This window comes from Oenanthe melanoleuca, chromosome 1A, assembly GCF_029582105.1.
Source record: "Oenanthe melanoleuca isolate GR-GAL-2019-014 chromosome 1A, OMel1.0, whole genome shotgun sequence".
Taxonomy (NCBI): Eukaryota; Metazoa; Chordata; class Aves; order Passeriformes; family Muscicapidae; genus Oenanthe; species Oenanthe melanoleuca.
Window position 1 is genome coordinate 25,615,128 of NC_079334.1, and position 25,110 is coordinate 25,640,237.

General features: G+C 41.1%; 1 protein-coding gene across 1 annotated transcript in view; it reads right to left on the bottom strand.

The window, feature by feature from the left end:
• UTP20 (UTP20 small subunit processome component) overlaps positions 1 to 25,110 on the bottom strand; it is a 63,008-nt gene that overhangs the window by 17,525 nt on the left and 20,373 nt on the right. The window contains exons 17-41 of the mRNA XM_056508104.1: positions 24,865 to 24,927; positions 24,394 to 24,552; positions 23,488 to 23,564; positions 22,562 to 22,641; positions 21,658 to 21,901; positions 20,873 to 21,091; positions 19,059 to 19,149; positions 17,377 to 17,462; positions 16,669 to 16,794; positions 15,967 to 16,133; positions 15,240 to 15,448; positions 12,537 to 12,680; positions 10,146 to 10,225; positions 9,043 to 9,269; positions 7,957 to 8,101; positions 7,458 to 7,545; positions 6,121 to 6,264; positions 5,475 to 5,525; positions 5,234 to 5,386; positions 4,571 to 4,726; positions 4,054 to 4,194; positions 3,079 to 3,216; positions 1,713 to 1,852; positions 1,135 to 1,214; positions 59 to 348 (exon numbers count right to left, since the gene is read on the bottom strand). Of these exons, the coding sequence (XP_056364079.1) occupies positions 59 to 348; positions 1,135 to 1,214; positions 1,713 to 1,852; positions 3,079 to 3,216; positions 4,054 to 4,194; positions 4,571 to 4,726; positions 5,234 to 5,386; positions 5,475 to 5,525; positions 6,121 to 6,264; positions 7,458 to 7,545; positions 7,957 to 8,101; positions 9,043 to 9,269; positions 10,146 to 10,225; positions 12,537 to 12,680; positions 15,240 to 15,448; positions 15,967 to 16,133; positions 16,669 to 16,794; positions 17,377 to 17,462; positions 19,059 to 19,149; positions 20,873 to 21,091; positions 21,658 to 21,901; positions 22,562 to 22,641; positions 23,488 to 23,564; positions 24,394 to 24,552; positions 24,865 to 24,927 (3,498 nt within the window). The remainder of the gene's footprint in view (positions 1 to 58; positions 349 to 1,134; positions 1,215 to 1,712; positions 1,853 to 3,078; positions 3,217 to 4,053; positions 4,195 to 4,570; positions 4,727 to 5,233; positions 5,387 to 5,474; positions 5,526 to 6,120; positions 6,265 to 7,457; positions 7,546 to 7,956; positions 8,102 to 9,042; positions 9,270 to 10,145; positions 10,226 to 12,536; positions 12,681 to 15,239; positions 15,449 to 15,966; positions 16,134 to 16,668; positions 16,795 to 17,376; positions 17,463 to 19,058; positions 19,150 to 20,872; positions 21,092 to 21,657; positions 21,902 to 22,561; positions 22,642 to 23,487; positions 23,565 to 24,393; positions 24,553 to 24,864; positions 24,928 to 25,110) is intronic.

Genomic DNA, 25,110 nt, shown 5'->3' on the forward strand with positions numbered 1-25,110 from the left:
GTATCCCAATCCTTAAAGTAGCAGCCTACAAAAGACCTTTCAAATGTCAACTCCTCACCTTTGCAACAATACACCTGTGCAATTTAGGCAAGATGTTGACTGTAACTGTTTCTTGAATGTGTTTGATCAGACACTGAAGCTCCTCTTTATTTCGGGGTAAGAACGAAACAGGTTTGGGCACTTGTTCAGCATTTTCAGATGGCTCAGCTGCTTGCTCAGGTTCTACTGATTTCTCAGAGAGATTCTTCCCATTCTTTTCTTCAACTTTCTCCTCTTCCCCTTCACTCTGCTCCAGCTCCATGGCTTCTTCAGCCTCCACCACTGGCTCAAGGTCCACAGCAGCTGCTTCTATCAAGTAATTGCCAAAAGTACAGGTAAATACAGAAGAACACAAAACTTGAACCCTTAATTGAGACTCTAGTGACAGTTTGGCTCTAGAAAATGCTCCTACCTATCACCAGTCACAGCAAATCACCAAAAAGCGTCAGGCTTCTTCTACTGGATAAAGAAGCTTTGGCTTGCTGATTTCTGATAACCACCTCTCAGGGCCAGATTTAAAGCAAAGACTATGTTCCCTGACCCCTGTATTCAGCTTAGCAAATGTCAATGTGCCTGAACTGTAGAGAATCGCCATTCACTTAAAATTAAGAATTTCACAAGGCAAGAGGTACTGACTAGCACAGCTGTGAGATCTCCTTCACCCAAAGGTCCCAGCATAGGTAACCACAACAGTGAAGAAGCTGAAGATATGACTTGGCCCCGTGAAATGGCAAGGGAAGCAAGGTGAGGATATCTCAGCCACAGATAACCATGACAGTAGCCAACATCAAAGATAAAAAACTCAGGTGTGTCAGCAGCCACATGGCTGGATGCAGACCTTAAGAACCACACAGGTTCTGAGCTGTTTTGATGGAGTGGTAATGTGGAGATAATTCCCTATACCTCTCCTGACTTTGTCAACACACAGGAGGAAAATTTGCACTTTTCCTGAGGAGGCAAGTCAACACTAGTTTCCAGGATGCCCTTTTTAAAAAGAGAGAAGTAGCTGATATCAAGAGTAAAATACAAAACTTTGACTAGCAGTATTTGAGTAGTTTGAGGTAGCATTTTTACAAGCAAACACAAAAAGTTCACCTTGGCTGTCAATAGTCAGAAGCTGCTTTTCAAGCGTTTTATGGTCAAAGTGAAAGGCTTCCAGCACTGTCTCTAATAAGCTGCAGAAGGAAAACATGAAGAAAGATCAGCCCTCTGCACAAAAAGAAGAGGATGCATATACAAACACAACAGAAAAATCTTACAAGCCCTTTCTAGAAAGCATCAGATTTAGTGACATTGCACCGTAAGGAGTTTTATCCTGAAAAACCCCAGAAAATAAAAACTGGTTACTTTTTAACTACCTGCATTCTGTGACCTAGCTCACTGCGAAACCTCACAGAGTGCTACTGGAGCAATGGAGGTGTCCCAGGAGCAGGGACAGCCTGACAGAACTGCTGCCAAGCATTCAATGACACATGGTGTAAGAAAGTAACAACCTGTTAAAACTTCATAGTAGCAGGCAGCAAGCTATGCCCACCTTCACTTGCTTAAATCCACCTCAAAACCAGCAATCATCTCAGGGAAGAGTCTAAAATCCATGTGATGCTCCTAAAACACTGAATTGTGCCTAAGCAGTCTTTGGAGAAACCCAGAGCAGCTCTGCTCATGGTACCCACCTGACTCCCAGCTTCGTACCGATCTGTCCTGTTTGCAAGACATGGATGAAATGCTTTAAGTGGTACAAATATGCTGACCATGAAAGGTGTCGGCAGACAGCTCCAACAACTTCAACTGAGGCTGTTACCATATTTTCATGCTGCTCAGAAGAGAGAAATTCAGTTGCTGTTAGCATTCACAATGGTTGTGTGTCTAAAACATCTTTTACTCAAAGAAGTAATGTCTGCCTAGTGGGGATGCTTTGGATTCAGTATTTTCAGATCTCCTCCTGAGCACCAAGTTAGAACAAAAAATAAATCACAGTCCATCAAGCAGATCTCCAGACCCACTTCCTCCAAAGTTTTCTGCACACATTTAACTTTTCTCACATACTGAAACCTATGGGCTCACTTGTGTTAAGAACTAAGAACAAGAACAGTCAAGGCACCCAACAACAAACACATGGCACATTGCTGGGCTATGCTGATCAACTACAAACTCGTTTAAGATGTGAAATAACATTTGTCTATTTCTTCACCAAAGTTTCAATCAACTCATTTTACTGCCCTCTGGTCAAAGAGCTACTCAATCACTCTACTGAAGGGCACAGCCTGCACTGCTGCAGGGGCTGGGTCCTGTGCTTGAGCTCTAATTGTTTCAGCTTCAGAAGAATATTTCTGGCAGTAAGCAAATTAGACATTTACTTGGTTTGACAGAAGCAGGTCTGCTGTTCTCCTGGTGGTGTGGTGTGCAGAGAACTACAGAAGTGTGAAACCTTGCTTTTCAAAGCTGCAGGTGGAAAGTCTATCCACACTGACATTGCAAGTAATTTCACTGAAAGTGAAAGGGACTAACAAAATGTCACCCTTTAAATTTTAATTACAAAGCTGCTACTGATTTCAGATGTTTCCAGCCAATTCCAGCAGTTTCCCTCTAAATCCTGAGAAATCTGTATTTATTCCCACCTCTGTTACTAGGCACAGACTATATTCCCACAGTCTACTGTCAAACAGTAACTAATCTCACAACTAGACAGGAAGACAGAAGTTTGGAGGCAGAGGGAAAACAATAAGAAGCTGATTACAAAAAAAATAAAGATAAATAAAACCCCAAGCAAAAAACTAAAACAAAACAAAAAACCCTAAGCCAAGAGATCAAACTTTGAGAAGCAGGACAAGTTTAGCAGATATAGGATTGGGCTCAGACTGCACCTGCACTTTCCAAACTCTCTTTCTGCCAACAAAACCAGCACAGCACTCTTGTCTACAGTGGAGATACTAACTTCACAAATATACCAGCTGTCTAAAGCAGTTAGGTTTTCAAGGGAATTGGTTTATAAGAAAGGTGAAAATAATCAAGTGGATGCACTAAATTAAAAAAGCCTACCTTAAGCATTTTTTCACTGAAAATGGCAGTTGTAGCATAAGGCATGATGTAGTTCTGAAGGGATTTAGAAGACAGCACAAGCTTTTCCTCAGTGAGCTGCTTTGCCAGTTTCCTCAGAGCTCGTGCCCTCCTGTGGATCTGAGTCAGACATGGGAGACAGTGAGTGAGGTGTTGCTTCAGTCACAGCTAGCACGAGAGAGCACCTACATCCAGCAGTTCTGAAAAAGTCCCAGCTTTAGGTAATGGCATAAACATATTACAGTAATTTCAAGTCATGCTTTTTCCTTAAACCTCTGGGCTTTCACTAGCCTTCTGCCTCAACAGTCATTCCAAGTCAATAGCATTATAGATTCACAATCATAAGACTGTGCTATCTTCAGGTGTAGACAAGGGAGGCAACTGCAAACAGCAGCTGCTGCAATGAGATGCAAAGACCAGAGAAAATTACAAGTTAAAAACTTACAACTTTGCATATAACTACAGATACAGCAAAGACTCTCTCAGATTACATATCTGAAAGCAGAAGAAATGTATTTTCATACTGCAAGAAAAAACAGGAGACCGGGCTTTGTGTAACATTTATATTGCAAAGGTTTGTGAATGGAAAGGGGCTGCAGAGCCTCCAGACTGAGAGCAGCAGGGAACAGGCCAGAAAAAGAGAGACCCATTTCATGCCTGTGTCAGTAGTATCCCTCTGACTGTGGGCCATCATAAATCCAAGACATTTCTAGATAGAAACTTGACTTTGATTCCCACTCACTCCTGATGATGTCCACATCCCTGTTTTTATATATAATAACAGTATCTAATGTATAATAACAGTATCTAATGTTTTATATAAGAACAGTATCTAACGACACAGGTCCAACTTCTCTGCAGACAACACACAGATGCTTTGCAAAACATAACCCCACAGTAAGGTGCTTTTACTTGGCAGGGTGGGAGAGGCACTAAGAAATGCCTGCTGTCTTTTACCTGCATGTGTTTCATGTTCTCAAAGAAGTCCATGTCAGGATCATGGCGGTTTGTCAGCTGGACCAAATCCTGGAATTCAGGATTTGTTGGGAATGTCTGAATGAGGCAGGAAAGCAGTGATGTGTAGTCCTGCTGGATGCTCTACAAATAGCAAGCAATGAATGTTAAGTATCCCTTGGCGAGGCTGCTACACACTCCTGAAGACAGCAGTTCTGTCATTTACAAGTGTTTCAATCAAACATCCTAATTCTTGGTAACAACAAGTGCACCAATTATGGACTACATATAAATTACAGCCTCCCCTCCAAAGAATGAGTTACAGCTAAGAAAGGCTGAACAACAGCAGAGAAACACTGTTACTTTCTATAATTTTTTAGAATTTTATAAAATGAAGGCTACGTTAATAGTGGGTACCTGCACTTCCTATCCCAGTAGAGGACTTTGAGAACTCATCCAAAAAATGTCTCATTAACCCTGAAGATAGCTGGAAATGTTTGATCAGATTCCATTGCCTTACCTCAGTCTTACTCTTCAGACCCCTTCTCACAGACTCCAGGAGAGTGTGCTGGATTAGCTCCTTGTACTCATCTTCTGTGTGGCTGATTTCTGCCAGTCGGTGGATCAAACTGGTCAAGCAAAGGCTTGCGTTGTCACTAAGAGCCATATCCCCGAGCTGAGTGGATGAAGAAATGAGTCTGGTATGACACCTTTTTCTTCCCAAAAGCCTGGACAGAACAGTAGCACTGGACACAACATAATGAGTCCTGCAGAGACTCAGAAAGTCTTGAGAGCTTTCCCATAGAAGTTCTAGTCACAAATTAATGCCCCCCTACACATCAGGAAAAATCTTTTAGATTTACCAGCAGGCCCACACAACCAGAACATGCTGCAACAAATAGAAAATCAGTCTTTCATGCCTGTAATGTGCCTTTTAGCCAGTATAAATGACCAAACAGTTCCAGGGTTCACTGACAGAAAGTTATGCTGTATTGCATTTTCCTTTTGGGACACACAGATGAAAAAGTAAACAGACAAAACTTCAAAAAGATGTTTGTTAGAATACCTAAAGATACTTTCTGAATGTTATGTGGTGCCAAAAACAGCCAATGGAAGTAAATTGAAAGTTAGATTCATCATGGACATATGGTGCATATAGCAAGAGAAGGAATATTCAACCAACCTGGATGGTATAGAAGCAGTTGTGCATAACAGGGATGAGGAAGTCAGTATCCACTGTTTGCATTTCCTTAATGTGGGCTGTGATTGACTGAAATGCTGACAGACGCACATCAAAGTCGATATCATCCAGATGCCGCTGATCAAAGGCATTCAGCTAAGACAGAGCAACAAAGTGTTAATGAAAAATGCAGAAACCTGATCATACCATATTAGGGAGAAAAGGGACCAAAGAAACTGCATACCTTAACAATATCAGTAATATACTTCAACTCAGTGTCCAAGTCAGATAGAGTCTAAAAAGAAATAGTAAAACCCAGTTAACTCATAGTTGTTAAGAATTTGGATAACTCAAGACTTTATCACTTGAGACAAAAAAAAAAGTAAAGCAGCAGCATTAGTCTTTCTCCTATTAGAACCTCCATAAGAGCCTTTCTTATGTAAGTTGAAGGATACGTGTTTTAAGTTCCTAAGTTTTTAAATATGTACACTGAATATTTCCTGTGTTTTACTGCTAAGAAGTCATGTAAGTCACTTCAAAGTAATACAGAACAGCCTATTATAAACTGAGAGAAGAATACAAATAATACTGAAATCCATTCTTATTTCATCAACTTGCAGGATTTGTTGCAATTCAAGTGCTTTACTTGGCTTCTCTTACACTAAAGATCCCAGTGAGGCTCACATCAACCAGGCTATAAGCCAAAACTTTTACAAATCTTTGTGCAGCTCATTCATTCTTACCACATAAATTTTTTTATTTTCACTTCACACAAGTAGAGTAAAAAGGTTTTTAAAGTCATGTACGAAGATAAATACTGCTATTACTTTGTTTTTGATCTCTTAGAACAAATTTAAAAAAAACCATAGAAAGATGTAGAAATACAATACCTGGAATACCAAGCACAACTTATTTCGAGCCAGTTTGTTCTGGATGACAGAAAAAAGCTTTGCCAGTGGTTTGAGAAAGCTTGCAGGGTTTGAGCAATGCTTCAGCAAGTTCTGAACTGTCTCCAAAATGTCAATTTGTGTACCCTGAAAGAGACACATAACTTTCAATAAGTATTGAAACTTCACAAGATTACTTAATTTCCTTGGGACATATTTCAAGGCACAAAGTGAACATGGCTGTACTTTATTCAGATCAGAGATACTGAATGAGAAAGAAGAATTAGAAGGACACAATGCAATCATCAAATCTCTCAAAGTACTTGCAACCTTTCAATTAGAAACAATACAGTGTTAAGAGATGACTGCCAGCATGATAAAGACTTCTTTTATGTGTCTTTCCCCATGACTCAAAGGTCAGGAGAACTAATAGAGCTTTAAAAAGTAGTGCTTCTTGAACGTGTGAGATTCACAGAATTCACAGAACAACTAGGTTGGAAGAGACCTTCAAGATCAAGTCCAACCCATGCCCTAACACCTCAACTAGACCATGGCACCAAGTGCCACATCCAGATGAACATTAACAGCACCATATACTTCACAGAATGGGTCAGGTTGGAAAGGACCACGGGAGGTCAATTTGGTCCAAGCTCCCTGCCCAAGCAGGGTGATCCCAGAGCACACAGCACAGGATTGCATCCAGACAAATCTTGAGTATTTCCAATGAGGGAAACTCCACAGACTCTCTGGGCAATGTGTTCCAGTGCCCAGTCACAGCACAGTAAAGAAGCTCTTGCATGATCTCCCTCAACAGAAATCACATGAGGTCCCCTAATGACTGACAGATTTAAAATCCCAAAATAGTACTGTATATGGTTTGCCTTTCAGCCTGCAGCAGACTAATGCAGCACTGCCCAGTACACCAGACATGCTACGTATTCAACCACATGTATTCACACTGCTGTACAGATGCTGTGGCTTTGGGGTGCATAAAATCCACGGTGAAGAAGAGCAATTATTTCAAACACTGCAAGCCATTTGTTGGATTGACTACAGTGACAAAGAAAGTAAAAACTGCATTGTAACTTCTGCAGACCTTCCCCATGAAAAGGGGGAACAGAATCAGTCTGGGCCCTGGCACCTCTGGGTGAGTAGTGCACATCAACACAAGTGGCACCGCGTTCTAAGCAGACTACAAACACATGAAGACTTGACTGTGGCTAATTATGAGAAACAGCATGTAATCTGTAAGACTTTTAACTATATCTTAAGCAAACAAATCTACTTTATTAAAAGAGAAACATGTGTTTAGTAGTGGGGAGGAAATAATTTTCGCCTACCTGCTCCATGTTACTCTGATAAAGGAAAGGGATGAGAAGGCTCACAAGCACTGAATTCTGGCTCTTTTCTTGAATAAATTTGCTGATCCTGCAAAATTGGACAAGGTAATTTACTCTTTTATATAATTTCAACTACCAGAGAGCAAAGAAGTCTGTCAGCACTACTGTCATTTCACAAGGCTTTGTCAGCCTATCTAAGCTAACAGAGCATACTTATCAAATACACAGTCCCAGCCTAAGCATTCAGCTGACTTCAGGCATTTCTGCACCTTTTCCATCCTCAAGACACATTAGGTTTGAGTACCAGCAACAAAACCAGCTAGATAAACTTCTGAAAACATATCACCTCAGTAAACAGCAACTGGCAAAGTCAATGACAGATCCAGATATTTACAGCTGTTGTAAATTTAGGAAGCTTGAGACACTGCTTTTTAATTTGGGAACTATTACAAGCCTCTTTCCAGCTTTTTAACTGTTTCAGGTTCTAAGAATCACTTACTTGGAAAGTATACTCAGCTCTTTGCTGACTTGAGCTCTGTACTTCTTCTTTTTCACCTTCTCCACATTTAACATTGTTTTGCTGAAGTACTGAAGTATAGCAGGAACATGAGGCAGGACCAACCGGCAACCTAGGCTGAGGGGCTCTGTAAGAGATACAACAGTCAGCAACACCCAAGAAACTCTGCTGCAAAAAACAGAAGGGACACCCAACCATATACAAAGGGGAAATTAGGATAACGGAGGCTTCATTAGTGGAAGAATAAGTAAATGGGAGCTATGAATGTGCAGGGCATCAGCATGAGCAGAAGCATGAGCACTTGCTGAGACCACTTCTAACATGACTGAGATAGGATCAAAGAAAGCACACACCACTCTTCTCACAGATTTCAGTAACAGCCTCGTAAATGTAGGCTTATCAGAAGGTACCAAGGACATTCCTCAACAGTAGTAACTTCTGAAATTACTGAAGCATTTGCAGATGTGGTTTTCTTTATTCCACCACTGACCTCTTGTGTAAAATCAAAGCTGCCATAAAGAGCACACGCTCCTTTCCACTAGCTTTGAGTGTTGCAGGTGAAAGATGTCTCCACAACATCAAGCACAGCACACTACTGTTCTGTCTACTAACTCTCAAAGACACCAGGTCTTTGCTGTCAGGGAGCACAGACTAAATATCAAAGTGATACAGGATCATGTGCATATACAAAGGCTGTATTTTTTATATAAAGCACATACATGGGCTTTACATAAAACGTGGTGTTAGGGGCAGAGCCAAGTCAGAAATGCACTTCTTCAACTTGTCAGCCAAAGCTTCACATACAGAATAGGTCAACATTTCCCTCTTCATAAGGAATCTATCAATGCTCAGAACCCTGACACCCAAATGTGGATCTCATCAGTCATCAAACAAGCAGGACTTTACAGTTCTTGAGCACAACAAGACAAATTTGTACACTGATGTTTCCATCTCTGCCAAGAGATCCTCTTCCCCAGTATTCTTAGCCAGCACAGACAACCTCACTATAATCTAACACCTCCATCTAAAGCACCCAACAGGCCTCTCAGACCTCACAGGCAGGCATACCTTCTGTCACATCTCCAGTGGCCATGACAACACAGTCAGTCACGCTCAAACTGGAAACCTGCTCTGTGGGTACAAAATCTGGGCTGTTGAGAAGGCTGTCAGCGATGTCCATCACAAGGCTGGATGTGGCCTCAGACAGATTCTTGGCTGACAGCACAGCAAACACATTTGTCAGTACATCACTCTCTGGATGATCTGGCTTCTGCTTGGCCAGCAAAGGGAAATACCTGGGAGATAGATAATAAAAAGATTCATTGAAAATTAGGTTCAGAATTTTCAGCTTATAATTCTTTTGTGTGAGAAGTCACACAAAAAATAATTACTGTCTTCTTCTTCAACCAAGAACAAAGTGCACAAAAACTAGAACAACAGTGTCATGAAAAACACAACGAATGGAGGTTGAGAGGTTATCAAGTCCCTTTTCTAATCCTTTCTCTAAAGCCTGAGTCTCCTCTTAGTTTGCTCCTCACCTAGTGATCCAACACCATTTTTAACAGAAGTTTGCATATAAGGTCTTCATGCCTACCAATAAGGTGTCTCAAAAGGAACAACAGGTACTTCAGCAAAGGAAAAACAATGAGTCAGTGGAAAAGGCAAAAATCACTCAAGACAGTTGACTTGGAACCTCTCACAGTGTCTGAATCAAAAAAAGCTCTTTTACAACTTCCAGTAATAGACTGTCAGTCACAGATTCTATGCTGAACTTGCCCATACTCTTTCATATAATAGAAAGAAATGGAGACTCACAAAAACACCAGTGAAATTATTATTGTAAAACTGACTTCCCACTTCACAAGACTAAGAAGTCATTGGTCAGGACAGACATATCCTAAAAAGTCAGACCTCCTCCCCACCTGTAAGTTAGGTTTGGGCTGCATATGTGCTTAGTTATTAACATATGGAAAAGGCAGCCTATAAAAAGTGAGTTCTTGCATAAACTGGAAAGCTTCCCAGCTGCTTTGACTGTTGCCAAAAGAATAACAGTCTAACGGAAAAAGAAAATATGGTTTTGGACACAGTTATTCACAGCCTGTTGGTGTGCTCCTTCCTTGTGTTTTAGGTATTCAGCAGTACTTAGGCTTCTTTACCAGAAGAACACTTACCTGGGGTTTTTACTCCAGGTGTGAATGAGTTTGAGCAGAAAAGTTGGAGAATACTGACTCTCTGAAGCCAACCTGCAGACCTAAAGGAGAGAAACATCAGATACCAATGCAATACAAGTAAGCAAAGCCACTTAAAAACATCATCTCTAACAAAGACCTCACATTCTATAGTTTACCTTTTTAATCAAGTAATTTCAACCTTTTATAAAGTAATTTCCCAACTTCCTCAGTATTTGTCAAATGACTCTTAAATCATCTCAGTCCTTTTTACACAGTATTTCAGCTGCCATTTTTGCCCTCCCCTTGAAACTAGATTCTCATGGCACCTCACATTTGCCACAGAGACTTAGCAACCTCTCCTAGACATACCTATGAAATCTCAAGCACAGCACCCAAAACTCACTGCAGCATCTGATCTGTATCTCCATGGCCTCACTGGAGAGGAACACTGTACTGCATCCCATGAATGGGATCTCCTAACAGGGTTCTGTGTCCAAAACAACCCCACCTCAGAGATGCCCAGCCAGAGTCACACAGAATAACTGCCGCTCCTTCCTGACTGGACACAGGCTATGGTGACCTAGTGCATCCTCCTCTCTGCCATTCCATGAGCCAACAGGCTCCACCCAAGTCACACAGGTGGGTTTCCACCTGACCCATGGCTGGACTGTTGGTGGGGCACCACTAGTGAACACACAGGCAGAGAGCAGGCTCCAGAGCATTCAGAGGCAGTAGGCAGAATGTGCATGTGGGGTTTGGACTAGCTCAGTTTGCTCAAGACTTGAGTATAACTGAAAAGAAGGCAGGTCTGACCATCACAGCCAAGATCTTAGAAATTATCTTCTCCTGTCCCAAAAGCAGGTAATATTATTGCCCTGCATAAAACAGGGATTTCCTGAATTATATACAATGGAGAGCAAACCATTAATCCAATCCTGCAGGAATGCTGCTGTGCAGGCTAACAAGCCTCTGCAGCAAAATCCTGGACTATGAACAACAGCAAACTCCAACTGCAGGTTCAACAGGCTAAAAACAATTTGCTCTCTCCATGAGTTTTTACACACCTCAGTTCTATAGTTTCAAAAAGGAAAGCACTCAAGTCAAAATTATTCTTTTGCCAAAATCAAATCTTCATGCACCAGAAAAGACTCCAGAGGGAGCTTCTGGATTATACTACCATCCAAGCTTCAAAACCATCTGTCTTTGTGACATTTGTAAGGACAAGAGGCATTCTAACTATTTAATAACAACAGTACATCTTGTTCAGAGTTACTCAGAATTTGCAAACATCGTGCTCCCTGAAAGCTTTAAGTGCTTTGCTGACTTAAAGCCTGAACTGCTCTGGAACTGCAATAAATGTTTTCACTGCTTTTCCCTTGTAGCACCTGGCTGTAAGAAGACTCCATGAACAAACCAGGAACATGCACTTCCCTATTGCTCAGCCCAGTGCAATACAGAGCTATATGCACTGGTACTATTTTATCTACTGTTTGTCTATATAACCATACTACACATCACATATTGTTACTGGTAGAGCAGAGTAACAGTGTAGGAGTGAACAAGCACAACGCCTAGAGAAGCAGCTCTGTGGTTTCACAGACTACACCAGTGCCCTTTAACAGGCTTTCCTGCTGCAAGGAAGTTGGACATTTGGATACCTCAAAAGTCTCTGTGGAAGAGCACTCTTGGAGTCAGTCCCTCTTACTCAGTTAACCTTTTCATGAACACAACTGCTTTTAAAGCAGAGACAACCCAGCAGCTGGTACAGGCACTCCCTGACAGCCCCAGAGACACTGCACCGACAGAGACAGGACAATTTAATTTTAAATTCTATGTTCTCTCTCCATCTCACAGCAGTGCATTTTCCAAGCTCAGAGGTGATCTGAATTTCTCTGATAAAAGCCACAAGCCTGTGCTTTGTCACTGTGCTCACGTGGAACTCTCGGCAGGCAGGCATAAGACCACATAGCCCACTGACAGCCCCTGCTGGGTCCTTCCTTTGCTGCAGCAGCATTTGTTCCTGCAGTCCCCTGCACAACAACTGCCACACAGAAAAAGAGGAAAGTGCACCTGGAAATGACTTGTGTTATTTATCTTCCCTGACCATCTAGGGAAGAAGTCTGCTTCTGTGGTTAAAGAACAAGTAAATGACATCCATTTTATTCAGATGAATTAATTTGTACTTTAATCTGTGCCTTGATTATTCCAGGACTAATAAGACATGAGCTAAGAAAATGGCCTTGAACAGACACAATGGGATACCAGAATCTGTCTAAGGCCACATCCAATCTAGCAATGGACATAGCTGACATGATGGACTCCAGTACAGCTGGAGTTTTCTGCATGGTAAATGTTTCAAACAAGTTATTTGGAAAAACAAGAAATACTTACCTGAGGCCATATGACAGCATGGAAAACTGCATCAATCTCTTCCACACTAAAGCTGTAGGTCTCATAATCAGAAAAAAACTCTACCACAAGCTTGAGACCAAGACGTCTCAAATTCTTCAGTGGATTAATCAACCTAGGTTGGACCTGTAAAAAAAAAAAAAAAAACCATACAAAAAACCCAACCCAGTAAGACCTTTGCAGAACTAACTACTTGCTCTGAAATTAAATCCAGCAATTGATTGACCACATCCAGATACATCCTTTGCAGAAACTTGTTTTCTCTTGTAACTTGTTCACAGTAGCAATCTACATCTCAGAGTCGATCTAAATTTCTCTAAAAGGGACCTGCCTGTTCCTGCATTGAGTCAGTTACACAGGACTCCTTCAGCTCATAAAAAAATCCATGCTGACAGGTTTAACCCAGTAGCATCTGCCCCTTTTGGACACAATGCAGAAAGCTACACCTCAACTAATTAGACTTCCAGCCTTGACACTTAAACAATTCTGTTTTACACTTGAAAGGACCCAAATCAGCTCCCCAAAGTGAAGTTATACTTTGCACATTGAGATCTTCTGGGAAGAAAAGAAATCAACAGATGAAGAGAAGGGGGGAGGAACAGAGAAGGGAAGAATGTGAATTATGTCTTCCAGCAGAGTAGGGTGGGGGCTATAGCATTTGGTTACAGGTGCTTCCTGTACCCATTTAGTGGTTATATTCCATAGCCTTTCTTGAGAAAAAACATTTCAGTAAGGAAATTCATGCACTATTCTGACTGTCCTCCCTGAGAGGAGTCTTGATTTGAGTAACCTAAATTATTTCCATACTAAAAAGACAGAGAAGATAGTGGAAAAAGAACTGATCAAGCTCTTGCAACAGAATCTCCCAAGCTATGCTGAATGTGTACTAATGGAGCGCATTCCACTTCCAGGTGGCAAATGACCTGTTTGAAAGCCCAAGGATAGCACAAACCAGGATACTATTTCTAATGGTGACCTCCAAGTGAAGTAATTTTGGGTTTCCACTGTACAATCACCATAAGAGTTCTTTGAGATGAAGCCTTTGAGAGGACAGAGAAACACAATAGTGAACACAATCAGTAGGAAATGGTAAATTAATAACTTGTCTCTAAGTAGTCAAAGTTGATGTTCAACTCCCCAGGCAGTATCAGTCTGCAATGAATTACTCTCAAACTCCAAGAATGTCTTCTAATTATTAGTCAAGATAAACAGATTTCTCACACTCTTCCTTGAGTTTTTAACAGCCCCTGGGCTAATGAAGTGCTAAATTAAATTCAGACAAACAACAGACTGTCACTCCTGACATTACACAACCATGACAGGATTACTGTAGCAACTCTGGCAAAATGCAGGTTTCCCAGCAGTTAATGAAGCAGCTTTTAGAACTCCTGTCTCCTGTCTTCACTGAAGCACTGCTGAAGTCAGACTGTGGGATGCTGATGTTCTCAAATTTGCTCATCCTCTTCATAAATTAAGACAGTTACAAGGCTCTGTGCAGCTCACAGGCAACTATGAGACCTTGGATACTGTCTATTGCAAGGACTTGCTTTGTTTGATGGATTTTTTTTCAAAGCAAATTTTAAACTCAAATGCTAACAGCTGGGTCTTGGCAAGAACACATTCATGGTGACAAAACATTCATTCCCATTTGCTCAGTCCATCATCTCGTAATTGCTTTCAAAACCACAGTGATGATAATGACTGTAGAGTTTGCTTGTTTCCCACCTAATATATGAGCAGGCTCTGCACCAGGAAGACAGAAAAGCCTGGCTCAGTGCTACAGTTTCTGAGCAGCTGGCAATAGACCCCAAGTAGCCAGATAAGAGCTCAGGGATGCCTGTGCTGCTCCCTTGTGTAAACAGCAGCAATAAACCAACATGCTCCACCTTTAGGTGCAATCAATCTTTAACGGGATGTTTTCCTCACCTGACCCCTTCTGCATGTACAGCCGTTGCTCAGCAAGGGAAAAAACATTTGCAGTGCTCTGCAGATACCTGGCTAAGACTCAAATTGTAACACTGGATTAAGTATGACTACTCCTGATACAGAGCTGAAGATGATTCTGTGTGCTGAAAGCATGGCTGGTAGCCATGTCCTTCCTGTGTCCCATGACAGGAGACACTCAGGGAAGATAATCACTGTGATCATCCACAATTCTGAGCTCCCCTGAGGTCTAGCACTGCAACAAAACACCTTATGGACAAGGTTTGCTCTAAGGTCTTCAGGCAAGGAACTTTAAACCTCTCCTTCCCCTGGCTCAAGTGTTTTATCCTTGCAGCCAAGAAATTCCATCTTTAAGGCAAATTTCAACTTCCAGCCATAAAATCTTGTTACATGTTTACAACAGAACATTTCTCTCTCTCTCATGCCCATCTCTCCACAAAATAGGTAGGAACAATGCACAGAGATCACCTCCAATTCTCTCTTCAGTAACTCAAACAAAAACACAGTTCGAATCAGTTTTCTAAATACATTAACTCTGCCTGCCCTGCTTGAGTCCTGTAGCACTTTCAGACAAGCACCACGGCCTCTGCTTTGACAGACTTCTAATTGCTAAGCTTCACTCCACAATGGCATTCAACTTATCTTTATCTAAATCAGTAAAGCTCTGTTCATATGTGTAAGCTCAGAGAAGGAGGAGAGAAAGAAACTTAATTTACATGTTTGTATATTGTTTGCATATACCTTCTCTCTTTGCTGGAGGATGCAGGATACCACAGCAGTCATGCAGAGCAGAATCTGTAGAATTTCAGGCAGGTACTGCTGGATCAAATGCCCCATGTTTTTCAACACAACTTCAAGACCATTGTAGAGGCTATGCTGACGCCCAAGAGGTAGGACTTTAGCTAAATCCAGATCTGACATACTTTGAAGAACTGCAGTCTGGCAAGGCCCTGTGATAGGCAAAGGAATAGCAAATTATCTAGGGAGGCACTATGAAGACACTCACTACGAAGAATATTTTTTTCAGTGAAAAATAGTGGAATTTAGTCCTAAATTACAGACCCTCACTGTCAGATTTTTAAATAAGTATAGCTCTGTGTTTCCATCCCTCTGACACTCAGATGTCTCCCACTGCTACAGAACCAGAGCACGTTATAAGCTCTCTTTATTGCCATGATACTCAGGCTAGCCTATGATGCCAGCCACTACCCACTCCTGGCCTGCTACAGCTTACTTGAACAGCTGTGCAAGTTGTTCAGTTTCTGACCTTGGACATGTAAAACACAGCAATTGTGCTTTGTAAGGAAAAATTCAGAGGAAACCTAGTCCTTACCAAGGGTCTACTTCCATCCTTTCAAGGCATGGTTAAGAGATGAACTGAAGCACATAACAGTACTAAGCATATTTATCCTCCCACACCTCTGCAGGTCAGGAAATACCACATCCTCAGTTTCTATGGCCTACCTACCATTACTGAATTGCTTCACAGCTTCAAAGAGTAGATCCAAGAACATCCGTATCTCTTCAGGCAGTGAGCCGGCCAGAAATCGAAGAACAATTGACATGCGAGTGCTCGCTGAAGACTTGCCCTGTGTTTTGCTCCCTGTTTTGTTTCTCATTCTGCCATAGAGAATTCTTCAAGAACCAAAAAGAGATTGCATTAGCTGTCAGCATGCTATCTGCTTTCCAGCCTCTTATTCTGCACGAGAAACTCCATTCAAAAATATTCTCTAGTGAAAGTTCTCCCTTCAGGGTCTCCACTGAACTACTACATATTGTCCAAAAACATCTTAGTGAAAGGTCACCTTCTGCTACTCCAATGGAAGCTCTGCTGGAAACTTCAGACATAAAACTGGTTACCTTGCAGGACAATTCACATCACTGCAAACAGCTGGCAATACTCAGTGAACTGAAACGTCCTCACAGCTCTCTGTAATCCTTAGTAGAAACAGTATGTACCAAAATGCTGTTTTTAAAGAAAACACCATTTGCATAACACATTACATAAATGTGTTAATAAGAAAACTATAGAGAATATCACAAACTAAGTCATCAAACTATACCATTAACCATGAGTTTATGTCAACAGTCCAAAATGAGACACAGCACTACATCTCTCTGCTCATGATACACTGTCATGAAGCTTTTGAATTCACACTTCAGAACACACCTCATAAGAACAGGGATGAGATCTGGTCGATGCTCTGTTTTTACTACTGTGGTCTCCTCAGAAATACTGAAATGAACTATCTCTTCTTTAAAGCTCTTGTCTTCCAGTAGCCTTTGCAAGTTCTCCCTGAGAATAATAAACATTATTTGAGGGCAGGTAGGGTTATGAAAGTAGACAGAGACACAGATGCATCTAATTATCTATTACACACTAGTTATCTATTACATAGATGCATTATAATTACCTTGCTGTACACAAAATATTAAAGTACTATTTTCTCACCCTTTAATAAAAAATATTTTAAAAGCCAGCAAGTTCAAGCTAATTATGTAGACAAGTAAGACCTGCACATATTCCAAAGAAATTATTTAACCACAAACTACAGTTTTATGCTGTCACTTTCTTTGGGTGGTTATAAATCATCAGTACAAAAGACACATTTGAAAATTATGGAACTACTAACAATACTGACACTATTCTGGACAGAATGGAAGTGTTGCTATTTTTTTCTAAACAAAAAAAGAGACACTGATCAACCTCAAGATCTTATCCCCTCTCTTAGATACAAAACATACAGCTAGCTAAAATTAAACTTTACATATATGTCTTCAACAAATACAGGACCCCAGATGAAACTAACCCTGAAGCAGGCTTCTGATATGACAGCAGGCTCATTCACCAATGTTAAAATAATATAAAAGCTTTTACCTGTATGGGAGTAGATGAGGATGCTTGTATGTCATTATACAGTCAAGAGCTATTCTCTGTACATTCTGGTCTTGATGAGTGAGTAACTGCAAACAACAAAAGAAAGAAAATGAGTCCTTATCTAGGACGCAGTAATGCTCACCGAAAAGAGTGAAACAACCCAAAGGCCACAAGCTCAAGCAGGTTTTGCTTAACTAACGTATTCAAATGGAAGCAGAATGTATGTGTTGCCACTATAAAGCCAAGATGTACATGCCCCTCATAAAAAGGTGCATGATAGCTCATATACTTTTCCTTCCTATCTACATAGGACAGTTATAATACTTGTTTTTACATAGTTGTCTTTTGGACCACTATGAGTTTGCATTTATCATCAAAACCAGTTATCAGCTGTGTATCTAAGAAGACTGGATTAAAAAGCAGACTACCCAAACCATTCCAAGAAAATTGTATTTCTTTCTTGTGATAAACACAAACTACTCAGAAGACTTGGTATACAAATTCTCACTGAGATTTGTTCTCTCTTGAAGATGATTCCTCATAACCTAGGCACTAAACAACACCAAGTAGTGGTCACAGCACTGAAAATATCTGAGTTTAAGAAGAGTCTGCACAATGCACTCAGGTACATGGTTTGTTTCTTGGGGTGTCCTGTGCAGGACCAGGAACTGGACTCGATAATCCTGATGGGTCTTTTCCAACAGCATATTCTATGATTCTGAGATTCATTAGGACAGGGAAAAGAAGTTGAGAATTACAGATCATTTCCCTACACAGCATCTTTATCAGCTCCTCAGTCTCCTACCAAATAGCACAGGCAAGTGTCATGAAAGGTCACTTAGCCATGATGTCCCTATGCCAGATGGACACACCAGCCATGACAATGCATACACTAAGACATGGAAATGCAAACAGTAAGTGATGACGTAATCTTTCTTCTTGTGCCAAACTGTTCTCACAGTGATTTGACCTTTACACGATTGTCCAATATTTTGCTAAGGACATAGGCAAGCAAACACATGGATCAACTGTTTTTCTAAGCAATACATTGAGATAGACTGAAACAGAGTGGATGTCTGCCGGGAACTAACACAACCTTGTAAAAAAACAAAACTGTTTCCAGGATTGTAAAATAAAGACTTAGAATCCCTCTTTGAAGTCATACTTTCAACAACTCTTTCAGGGAAATCCCTCAGAAGAGAATCAAGCAAACTGAATATTCTTCAAGAAGAAATTCCTTTCTTGATGCTTGATGATCTCTTATATGTACTAGCCATACTCTCAGTACACCAAACATCCCAGGACAAAGACAAATCTCCTTAGATCATACCTAAGCTTTGGATTCTAAATCCTCCTCTAGATCCTGCAGGAAGTGTAAGTGAAAAAAATATCCTCTGCAGCCACTCTTCCACCTTGCCAAAGACTACTACTTCTCTGCTGTCAGATCTGTTTGCAAGTGCCACTCTTGGTAAACTAAGCCAGGTATCTTAAGCAGGTCTTTTTTGTCTAAGGGGCTCATTTCAAGTGAAGCCTGTTAGAAAGTCCTCCCAAGGACAGCTCCTTTTTCAGCAATCACTGCTGAGTTCAGAAAATGACAGCTTTCCTCAGTATTAGACACTGCACTCAAATAAGAAAGAGTTAATTTACTAGTAGCAATTCTAAAAGTAAGCAAATAGCCTCACCTGGGTATACAAGGCATTCAACTTCTGCTCCAGATACAATGCACGAGGATTTGAGAATTTTGAGAAAACTTGTAAGTGGGCTATTAGTTGCCTGCAAAACAAAACAATTATTTTTTTAAATATCCAGGAGACAAGCAGGGAACTTAAATTAAAATTCATTAACAAGAAAGAAAACAAAAAAACAACACAAGAGGATGTCACGTTTTCAGCACTATTTCAGACATAGCAAGAGGTGTCCTGTTCCCTAAGCAGCTCCTTCCAGCTCTCACTTCATTGCACAGGGAATACTTTTACATCAGTAGCACTGGGAAGGCTCAGTTCTTTTCCTGAGAAAGGGGTACATTCAGGATGCAGCTTACTTCTCTTTGGCAGCTCAGCCTAGAATACGAAAATTCTGTATTTATGTCTTTGTTTATTCACTTGTCCATAACTGGTGCCCATGCTGCTCCCACCAATGTGATGGGCTGCATTCAGCCACAGACTGCACTGGATTTAACACTGGGCTGCAAGGACAGATGGGAGGCAGTTCCTCTAGCGCTGGCAGGGTCACCTCACATCTGCCCCACCGCCCCTTCATGGAAAGGGACAGAGATGACCAGGCTAAGGAAGGTGTGAGATCTCCTCTACCATGTGTGCTGTGGTACTGGTAGAAGTGGTCCTCATTCAGCTGCTCCCCTGCTAATTTACACTGAACTCTCCAGACACTTGAGCTGGGCCACCCTCCTCCATAGCTGGGCACAGACAAAGGATGAGTAGGATGCCTCCCAGGAACCCCACAGGGAGCCTGGTGCAGGTGTGCACTCTCCTGCTTCAGCAGGCCCCTGGGACAGAGAGTGCAGCCCTGCGAGGGAGTTCTCCCTGGCACAGGTGTGACCTGGGAAGAAAGGTCACCCCATAACTCATTAACACACCCCTGGTAATCCTTTATGCCTTTGCTACAGCTGAGAGCTAATGTTTCCACTTCACTGCATGGATGACTAGAGATGGAGGTTGGGAAAACAACAAAATATCTTGGACTGTCACTGTATTTTAATTGCTGATAACTTGCAGATACAAGCCAGAATCTGGGGAAAAAATGAAACACCCATAGGGCACCTGGGATGAAATGACACTTTAGGTCACATATCAAATACTCGTCTTGTTCCAACATATAAGGTGACATTTTGAAATTCTCTGTCATTACAAGGCCATCCTTTGCAAAGGAAGTGTCAGAATATAAATCTTTGTGCTGTATTTGTAAGGGATATTTGACAGAGGTCATCACTGGGGAGAATTAATAGAAAGAGCAATTTTCTTCATGTTTTCAGCACTGCAACAATGATATTCAGCAACATACAGCTTCAGTCTACCACATAAAAACCTTGGTCCCTACCTAAGAAGTCAAGATTTGTAATGGGCAGGAAATGGCAGAATCCCAATATTAGGATACTTAAACAAATAGTCTAATTTTTTGAAGTGTTTGGCAATCCCACAGTTTCAAAGACTAACAGATATACACAAAAAAGCCAGGGAATTCAGGGACAAGAGTCTCTGAAAACTTCAGAATAGCTTCAGAATACTACACATTTTTTGCTTAAAGTAAAACAAACCACAGACTGGTCATCAAGTAACAAGATAACGATAAAACCTGGCCAATGTATTTGGATTTTTAGTGCTGTACAGGCAGAATTTCTGACTTGTAATCCACTGAGAAATGATTAAGCACAAACTAAGGAAGAAAAAGTAATATATACAAAAACACAGCTTGTATCTCAATGTGAGCTGCTGAATCTGCCTTTCCATGGAAGCTCTAAGGGAAAGCTAAAAATACTTACTTAGCAGCAGCTCTTCTTGTTTTCTTTTTCGGTACTCCTACATTAATTGGTTCCCCTTCTTCAGTTTTTTCTTCTTCTTCTTCCTCCTCCTCCTCCTCCTCCATAGCAACATCATTCACCTCTTCAGCAGGTATTTGTTTTGCTGCTATGGTACCACTAATTTTCCTTCTGAGATCCTGAGATGGAGCCACTAAGGAATCTGCTGGGTAGTACTCATTTCTGTGTTTAAAAAAAAAAGAAGGAAGGAATTAAGAAGCATAACAATTTTCAAGGTTTCAGGGCAACAACAGCAACTAAAAACCTCACCATTCTTATTATAACATTTTATTATGTCCATCATACTGTCTGATATATGCACACATATGCAAGCACACCACTGCCCTCCCTCCAGGGGCAGGAATTTGAATTAACCTCTAACAAAATCAGTATTTTCCCCATCCTGGGGGAAAACACTTTGGTATTCTGTGATTCCAAATTAAAGCGTTTTTATTAAAGAGGAACTTTATTTCCACTGAAATCACTCCATAACTGAGTAACCAGACTGTGACAATGGCAAGTCAATGAATGAGAGGATGAGCAGCAGAGACCTACTGTAAGTTTCATTTCAGCCTGCCTCGTTTCTAACAAAATCCACATTCCAATTAGAAGGTTATCTCAACTGGAAACAGACATGCCATCAGCCATGCATTCAAGAAATAAAGTCTGTAATGGGGTAGCCAATCTTAAAGCTCAGCAACACATCGAAAGCAATGTGCCCACTCAACTGAAAAATAAATCTTACTTACCGAATGAATCTCAAAAGAAGTGGGGAAAGTTCCCTTGATCGAGGCTCCACTCTGTCTGGAAACTTCTCCAGTGCTTTCCACAGTAGGAAACGGTAATTTGTGTGGTCCAGCCGTTCACTGCAATCTGTTCTACTCCTCAGCTGCTCCAGAAAGACAGTCCCCACCTCTCCTTCTGGCATCTTCTCACTTTCTGTTTCAGCAATGCTCTCCTCCTGTTCATCTAGCTCATTTTGTAGCTCCATTTCTACAGAAAAGAAAATCTTTTCAGCTTACTTCATAATCACCAGTAGCAAGGAATCCATCCCCCATTACAAAAGTAATACATTTGGTGACATGTACCTGTTTAGATGCAGTTTATTTAACACTGACCTGAAAGACACGCATTTCTTAGAAAGCGTTCTAGGACGCCTTGCAACCCTGGCACTTCTCAATTGGGCTCAGTTCCCTTGAATAACAGGGAAGTTCACAAATGGCTGCATACTTCTGACTCTGTATTGAAATATTAGACTGCATATGCCCACAGGTAAACCTCAAGAGCACACGCAAGGACTGTCTGCACAAATTCCAGGAGCAGGAAGATGGTCTGCATCATTACACAAGTTCTGCCACTGCTCCTGACCAGTCTGAGCAGCGCCAGCCTTAAGCAAAGATGAAACTGCTGCATGGTTTCCCACAACCTCTAACTCCCTCCTGTAAAGCAGGTGGCCTTTTAAATCTACTGCTTGGTGCTTAGGACAGGAGACAAAGCTTGCTCCCAAGCCTCTCCAAGCATACCCTGGATATGACAGTTGTACTGGTTCTGAATTCCCCCACCACAAATAAATTTGGGGCACATGAAAAACAGCCACATAATCTACCATCATCTGGGTTACTAAGATAACCACGCTTAGGAAAGGTGACGTACCAGCAAAGGTAGCAGCCCTCTCCAAATGTTCATACAGGACCTTCCAGAACTGTTTATTCTCCATTTCCTTTGCATGAGAACTAACAAAGCAGAATACAGCATGAAATTAGAAGATAAGAAAACGGAAGCGTCACTCAGCTAGTTAACAACTACCACAATCAAAGGCTTTGATCACTGCTTTAATGTGGCTGTCCAGAGACAGGACATCTGCACAATGCAGCTGTAGCACTTCCTTGCCTTTTCTCATGGATCTCAAATGTCAACTGTTATTAAAATAATCTGCTTGTATCCTATGACTTCAAATGAACTCATATTGAGTAAAAATGCTCTCAAGCTTTCTACTGACTACTATACAGCAAATCATATAGGATCAAAGGAAGAATTACTATGGATATATCTTTTGAAGAGCTGGTTTAATTTTTTTTAATTAATTCACTGGTTTGAAGAGGAAAATCCCATTCTTTTTAATCACACAACAGAGGGAGGGGAAAAAATAGAAGATAAAGTCATGCTGAAAGAAGTCTCTCATTTTTTCACCATGTAAGACTTTTGTACTCTTTACTAGGATTTAGAGGTTTTCCAGTAAGGACAGAAAAGTAAGGGCAGATAAGGAAACTGAGAGAGACTTCTTGTTCCTTTAAGCATTTGTCAAACGTAAATCAAATCCTGCTACCTCTGACTAAAAACTCTGATGCTATTTGACTGTATTTGTTGCAAGTTCCCTTTAAAGTAAGAAAAATCAGGAAGTAAGTTGAAGAGTCTACACAGGTTGAGATTTGAGAGATCAAAGTAATTTCAGAAGATCTTACATGAAGGTTCTCATTCACAAATCTCTCCATTTTTACCTTAGCTTCTGTTCACAGAAAAATGAAAGGAACATCCCATAATACAACAACAGATTACAGCATCCAACTGCATATACTCACGTTATAAGCTCAATTACAGGATCCCAGAGAGGGCTGAAGTTAATATAAAGCATTCCTAGTAAATACCGAAGAGGCACCTAGAATGAAATACAACACCATCTTGCTGAGATGCAAAAAACAGTAGTTAAAGACCAACTAAGCTCCTCTAACCCTTCTTCCTCTCAAAGAGGAAACTTTAATCAAAGAAGTTCTCAGGAGTGCTACAAGAGATGAAGGACGTCACATATATAATCATTCCTTGTCTCATAGCTTCATGTGGAAATCTAGAACACACTTACTGTAAGCTACACTGAGATCACTGAGATCTCATAACTATACCAAAATAACTTGAATATGGAAAAAACCAGTCCACCACAGATGATCTGGACTGTCTCCTGCCTCTCAAGGACTGACTCCTTGCTGAGCTACATGGAGGACGAGTGACCAACAATCCTTCCTCATGGATGCGAGGCCCCCTTTAGCTCAGCAGCAGAGGAGATTCAAGAGCCACAGGCATAAAAGGTTTTCCTGCTGAAGCAAGATCCAGAAGTGAGGTCACCAACAGCCAGTGGGAGTCCCACCAATGCTCAACCACACTGAGGACATGGCAAGGTCATGAGTTTAAATCTGCTCACAACTCGCTTCTCCCTGGAATCATTTGCCTTCCTTTCCATCACACCAAACCCAGATTAATCTGACTGTGGGCCATTTATCCAGATACCACTGTTGTTCTACTAAACACAGTACCCCTGAGGAAAATGGGAGCTGTGATCCCCACTAATAAGTAAGTTTTCTAAAACCTAATCTGGGAGTTAATTGAATTTTTGATGCACTGTCATTAAAAACTCTGCAACCCATGTGATGGAATAAGAACATTCTCTTGGAATAAAGGAATGTGACAACTGCTTTTTGACAATAAATCCTTACCTCCTGCAAAGATCCACTTGGTATTGCAGGCTGCACTATGTCACATCTTAGTTTCCTCAAATGGAGAAGTTTCTCTCTGTAATCATTCACTGTTGCTGGCACAAGTTCTGCTTGGAGCAATATGGCAAATACTGGCTGGAATTCCCCTGTGCCATCACCCTGAACAAACAAGTGACATGAATTCTGTTAGAATTCTTTATCTCATTGAAAAATACTTCAAAAAAATCTATGCAGACTCACGGCCATTCTAGACAAAAGAACAAAGTCAAAGGACTTGCTCTGGTTTCCACCATTTAGGCTCACATCTGAAAACACCAGGAGGTGGGGGACAAAGAAATAAAACTGGAGTGTGAAAGCACAAAAGCCCCATCTCTATCAGATACATTTTGTTTCTGCAAAGTGAGTAACATTTCCCACAAAACATGCAACACAGACAGCTTTGAAATGTTAAATGAGAAGCTTTAGCATTACCCCAATCTGTGCAGAAGGTGGATAATCAAAATGGTTTAGAATTCGAACCGTCAACAGCCGGACCTATTCCAAGCAGAAGCATATGTCAGGCAGTATGAACTGACACGTACACACCTACAGAGTGGTTAATGTCTGGTACAGCACACTGAATTCACTAGGTTCATCTTGGAGCTAAGGAACAGATAAATTCATGTAGACTAGTAGGCAATCTGAAGTGAATGCATTATGCTCCTGCCCTGATTTACC